This window comes from Arachis ipaensis, chromosome B1, assembly GCF_059453495.1.
Source record: "Arachis ipaensis isolate K30076 ecotype BB chromosome B1, ASM5945349v1, whole genome shotgun sequence".
Classification (NCBI taxonomy): domain Eukaryota; kingdom Viridiplantae; phylum Streptophyta; class Magnoliopsida; order Fabales; family Fabaceae; genus Arachis; species Arachis ipaensis.
Genome location: NC_142436.1, coordinates 135,103,764 through 135,109,143, shown reverse-complemented (window position 1 = coordinate 135,109,143; position 5,380 = coordinate 135,103,764). Strand labels below are relative to the sequence as shown.

Below are 5,380 nucleotides of genomic sequence, written 5' to 3'. Positions count from 1 at the left end.
ACACCTAGTGCGTACCGTAGCAGATAGCAAGCTCTCACACAAACTAAAATAAGAGAGTCATCATCTATTATCGTTTCTTTCTCTTTCCGTCTTGTTCTTCTTCGACCCACCTAACCAACAGTCCAACACACACACACACGAACACACCACTTGTGGTGGTGGTCGAACCAAACCGGCAAAAACCTAAGCTCCACCTTTTCCATATTTACCATTTAGCCCCTCCCCTTCCCCTTCCCCTCCCACCATGCTCTTCAATTTCAATTAGCCCATCCCTTTTCCCTCTTCATCACAACTTGCAACCATGCTCTCTCTTACTCTTTCCCCTCCTAATTCCACCTCCTTCCTCCACAATAAATTGTACTCTCTCTGTCTGTGTTATTTTTCTTGGAAAAGAAAGTTTTGATTTTTTAATCTAATTTAATTTATGTTTGTGCGTTTTGGGTTTGTTCAGGTTGCTGCGAGGAAATACGGGGAAGCGGACAAAGTTTTGCTATGTTCCAATTCGTACCAGATGTGCGGTTGATACGCCCTACGGAGGTTTCTTCGTGTTCTTTAATTAACATCCAAATTTGAATTCATTTGCATATGTGCTTATGTTTACGCTAACTGCTGATTAGTTGTGCATGGTTCTATGTATACATTACATGTTTCTCTTGTGAAGGATTGGATGATATTTAGTAAAATTGATAGTGTGATAATTAAACTTTGATTGGGTTTCATTTGGTTGGGGCATGTATCATGTTCCTAGGGCAAAATCGATCTCTGCTCACTGCTCTATTCGTAGGAACCTTGTGATTGGTATGCCTTTTTAGGTCCTGTTTTGTGTTGGTGTTGTGGTGCTTAAAGTGGAACAAGGCCAAGCTATAGATTTAGCTAAATCAATAACAAGGGGAATTTAGAAAGGGGCATCTAAGAGGGAGGCTATGTTAGCATTGTTAAGGTTTACTTTCATTTTATGTGAGAGTGCGTGCACGGAGGCCTGCTTTATGAAGGAGGATGAGAGTTGCTGCAGCTATGCCTGAGTAGATTGGCATCATTACTTTATAAGTTTATATTCTTTGAAATGAGAGATTGTAATTTGATCTATTGTGCGATTTCCATTTCCCTAGTACTGTTTCCTTTTCTGGTAGCTTTTCAGTGAATATTGGATTGTTGTCTGTTGCCTGATATGAAAGCTGAATATGAGCTTATAAATTCTGCATTTGTGCCCTGTGTTCCTCTGTCTTTTTGGTTCCACCTTATTGAACTATTTGATTTATGTATTTATATAAATCTTCTTTGTAGGTAACGTTCAAAAGTTCCCTCGGCGTAGCGTTTGGGATCCTTACAAACGCCTTGGTATTAGTCGAGATGCATCTGAAGAAGAGATTTGGGGATCAAGAAATTTTCTGTTGCAGCAATATTCTGGACATGAGGCCAGTGAAGAGTCAATCGAGGCTGCTTTTGAAAAACTATTGATGGCTAGTTTCAAACAGAGGAAGAAAACAAAAATCAACTTGAAAAGCAGGTTGAAGAAGAAAGTAGAGGAGTCTCCACCATGGGTTAAGAACTTGCTCAATTTTGTTGAGCTTCCACCAACTGAAGTCATCCTCAGAAGATTATTTCTCTTCGCCTTCATGGGTGCTTGGAGTATTATGAATTCTGCTGAAACGGGACCTGCTTTTCAGGTTTGCTTTGAATTTATTTATTTATTTTTTATTATGCTATTTATATCTGTGTGGTGTAAGTCAGATGATTATTTTTCAAAATAAACATGTATTTATTTTTGAAATAGAGGGGAAAAAAATTGAAAATCATAACTATGCCTTATCCTTTAAAAGAGTACCATTATTTTTCTGAATATAGTCTTGCTTCCTAGGCTTATTCTTGATTTGTGTTATACCTTGATTGACTACTTGTGTCTGAGTATCCTTATACATGTTTCTTTTCTTTTGATAAAGGAAGAAATATATCATTATAGAAATCTTAGATCAGCCATTGCACTGATTGTGCTTTGTAACTACGAGACTTTCAGGTTAATTGAGCACAATTTCAATGTCTTTTCAGTTTTCACACAGCCAACACATGTTTTTAAGTCAAATTTTCTTTTGAATAAAATGCCAATATTACCTTTTATTGATACGTGCTTACTTTTTTCTAGTTTGCCCATCACTAGGTTTATTATGTTATCTAACTATTTATTACGTGTGTGGTTCATGTATTAGAATGGAGACATCAAAGGACACTGCTGATATGTATGCAGTTGTCTGTCATTTCCATACCCCAACTTCTTGCTTCCTCTAACGAAATCGTTCTTCTGATGCAGGTCGCAATCTCTTTGGCTGCTTGCATATATTTTCTCAATGAAAAGACAAAGAGCTTGGGTAGAGCCTGCATTATTGGGTACATAGCAGAACTTGCATCAACTAACCTTTCTAAATCCCCTTTTTTCTTATTAACCGACAACATTGTTTTTCATTGCACAATTACAGGTTTGGGGCCCTAGTGGGCGGATGGATTTCTGGTTCATTGGCGGTACCCAACATTCCGTCTATGTTGCTGCGCCCAACCTGGACACTCGAACTCTTAACATCGTTATTCGTTTACTTGTTCTTGTTCCTCGCCTGTACTTTCCTCAAGTGAAGTGGAGATAATTCTTACAAAGCTTCAGTCAGTGTCTTGCACTCTTTAATGAGTTGCTAGGTGATCAAAACTTGGGTTTCTGAGTGTGCTTATCAAAGCAAGAGTTTGACTAGGCGGTTGTTAGCATAGATATTTTTTAGACCTTGATTCTTTGCTTAAAGTTCTGGTTATGTTCTGGAATCATGTTTTGTTCTTTCTATTAATTTTGAGAGTATAGTAATATCCGAATCTGTTTAATGAATCCAAAAGTAACTTTTGTTGTTAAGACTTAAAAGAGGCTTTCTTTTAGCTGTGATCCTATTTTAATTTTCCGTTTGTCTCCTTGCTATTGGTGCTGCTAAGCTGTGTCAGGAAAATGGTTGATGGGAGCAATCCCTAACGAAATTGAATAAGCAAGTACAAATATCACAGCAAAGAAGGGCTGTTATTGTTGCATCATTCAAAGGAATAAGCCAAGACTTGCGTTTTAATCCGTGAATTTTTTATTATTCTCTAAATTTTTTTTCCTCAAGAGATTATAATGAGATATTACAGTTAACGACACTACAAAGAGAAATTAAGGTGAAAGAAATTGAAAATGCATTTTTCTTGTTTCTAAAATTTTCAGTTATCACTTTTGAAAACATTTTCACTTAACATTTATTGATGGTTTTTTTTTCTCCTTCTTCTTCTGCCATTAGTTTTTTAACCAACTTTAAGATAAAATTTTAAACATGTCATTTTTTAGTGAAATTTTATCAATTAATTTTAATAAAAAATAACATGATATTTAATATAGGTATAAAAATAACAAAATGGGATCTTCTAAGTTCAACTTAAAAATAACATGTATTTGTTGAGTTTTTTTATTTAGTACTGAGTACATACTAACTGAATTAAAAGAGTTATAATGAATAATAGATTAATTATTAATTTTTTTTAGTCTTATTTTTTAACGAGAAATAAAATTAATTATTTTAAGACAATAATTTATTTTATTTTTGAAATTTTATAAAAATAAATTGTTAACTTATTTAAAAAAATTAAATAACTAAAATCGTATATAAAAATATGTTTTGATATTTTAAATATTAAAAAATACATTTTAAAAATAGACTAACTAAATATATTTTTATTATTTTTAATATTTAAAATAAATCCTCTTTTCATACATCAATAGTTTTTTTAAATGTAAAAAATTAAAAATAAAAATCGATTATAAAAAAAATAAAAAATATTTTCACAAATCAATTAGTTCTTGTGTTAACAATTATATATTATTATATTAAAGTCACCAAAAAAAAATATATTATTATATTAAACAAAAGACAAACAAAATATGATGTTTTTGGACCAATAAATTCAAGAAACATAACACACATCTTTCTAGAAATTAAAAGAAATAAAGCTAATATGCTAATTGTTTCTTCAAATTCAAAAGAAAAAGAAAACGTAAAATCAATCCAACATACACAAACAAAACAAAGCATGAAGAGAGATCAAGGGTGTGTGTGGTTCTTGTTGTACATGTCGATGCGGTTGTTCCTTGCAGCAAAGCATCCCAAAACATAAATGGCGGTTATAAGCACACACACAACAGAGTTGAATATGGTGAGATGCCTCCACTGGTTCCTTATATTGGCCAACACTCCACCTTTGCATGAATTGCAATCATAACAAAGTTTGTCCTCTTTATTACTCCAAGTCTTGCAATCTGAATTATTAGCCAGACTTACTCCTGTCTTTGGAGCTTCCCAGTATGTAGCATTCTTCATCTTGAATCCACAGTTCGCAGGTGGCTTACAGCACCCTACCTGCAGCAACAATAAGTACATTCTTTTTACAATTAATAACTATGACTTTAGTGTAGCAATGCTTTAACTGAATATTTTTTTAATTCAAAATTCAAGTAACGGTACAACTTACGGTTATTAAAAAAAAAATGATAGAGAGTAGTTACCTGCGTGGTGGACAAGTGCTTGAAAAAGAGATCTTCATTGCTATGGTTGAAGCCACCGTGGATAGCAAGATCATGGCAAACACCAGCATCCATCAAGCAACTCTTAACCTCATCCCAATTTTTGTTGTTAACAACGTAATGCTGAAGCCAATGAGAGAAATCAGTAACCACGTACTCGCCGTAGGCTCTGGTAGAGACTTGCTGGCCAACCTTCTTGTTGGTTACAAAGAGGGCGAAAATGGTAAAGAGAACCATAGCCACGATGAGGAAGAAGGTGACGAGCAAGTAGGCGTACAATGCGACGTTGATGCGGCATAGGGAGCCTACTATGCCGAACGTAGAGATGATGACAATGAATACTCCAGCAATGAGGAGTGGATACTGGAGAACCTTCTGGCAATCAGAGGCACCGTTGCCTCCGTGGAAGTGGATGTAAGCGGAGGTTGCAAGGGCAGAGAGACCAAGCAAGAGGGACAGAATGTTGAGGGCGCCCACTACTGTGTTGCTTATTTGGAACCTCATGATGTTAGAAAATGAAAGTGAAAGTGAGAGTGAGAAGGAGAGTATGTCTTATAAGTGTGGAAGTAAGCAATTACGGTTTATTTTGACAGTGTTCTGAACTGCTTGTCGTTATTATCTGGAGCCACTTGCGTTGAGGGATGGTTATTAGTAAAACCACCAAAATCAACTGCCATCATGATCAGTACAATAGCATAGTTATTTTTCTTTTTATAATCAATTAAATCGTAGAAAAGTAAAGCACTACCCTATCTAAGTGTGTATTTAAATTGAAGTTTACAATTAAGATTATGCAACAAA

The 5,380-nt window shown here is 34.8% G+C and overlaps 2 protein-coding genes across 2 annotated transcripts; one reads left to right on the top strand and one right to left on the bottom strand.

Annotated features, from left to right (window-relative positions):
• CDF1 (cell growth defect factor-like protein (DUF3353)) lies at positions 1 to 2,917 on the top strand. Its single transcript, XM_088501792.1, has 5 exons — positions 1 to 357; positions 452 to 537; positions 1,285 to 1,667; positions 2,306 to 2,382; positions 2,472 to 2,917. The coding sequence occupies exons 1-5, from the start codon at positions 302 to 304 to the stop codon at positions 2,620 to 2,622; spliced, it is 753 nt and encodes a 250-aa protein (XP_088357918.1). The 5' UTR covers positions 1 to 301; the 3' UTR covers positions 2,623 to 2,917.
• A 1,183-nt stretch (positions 2,918 to 4,100) lies between these two features.
• LOC107611958 (tetraspanin-11-like) lies at positions 4,101 to 5,083 on the bottom strand. The gene is made up of 2 exons (XM_016313821.3): positions 4,562 to 5,083; positions 4,101 to 4,415 (listed from the first exon to the last, which is right to left on the bottom strand). Exons 1-2 carry the CDS (start codon positions 5,081 to 5,083, stop codon positions 4,101 to 4,103), a joined length of 837 nt encoding a protein of 278 aa, XP_016169307.1.
• Positions 5,084 to 5,380: the final 297 nt, after the last annotated feature.

Bases quoted from the DNA above. Each gene is read 5' to 3' on its own strand.
- CDF1 (XM_088501792.1), top strand. From the start codon at position 302: ATGCTCTCTCTTACTCTTTCCCCTCCTAATTCCACCTCCTTCCTCCAC. The intron at 358-451 runs GTACTCTCTCTG...GGGTTTGTTCAG, and splicing joins TCCTTCCTCCACAATAAATT to GTTGCTGCGAGGAAATACGG. The intron at 2,383-2,471 runs GTACATAGCAGA...GCACAATTACAG, and splicing joins GGTAGAGCCTGCATTATTGG to GTTTGGGGCCCTAGTGGGCG.
- LOC107611958 (XM_016313821.3), bottom strand. From the start codon at position 5,083: ATGAGGTTCCAAATAAGCAACACAGTAGTGGGCGCCCTCAACATTCTG. The intron at 4,416-4,561 runs GTAACTACTCTC...TTGTTGCTGCAG, and splicing joins AGCACTTGTCCACCACGCAG to GTAGGGTGCTGTAAGCCACC.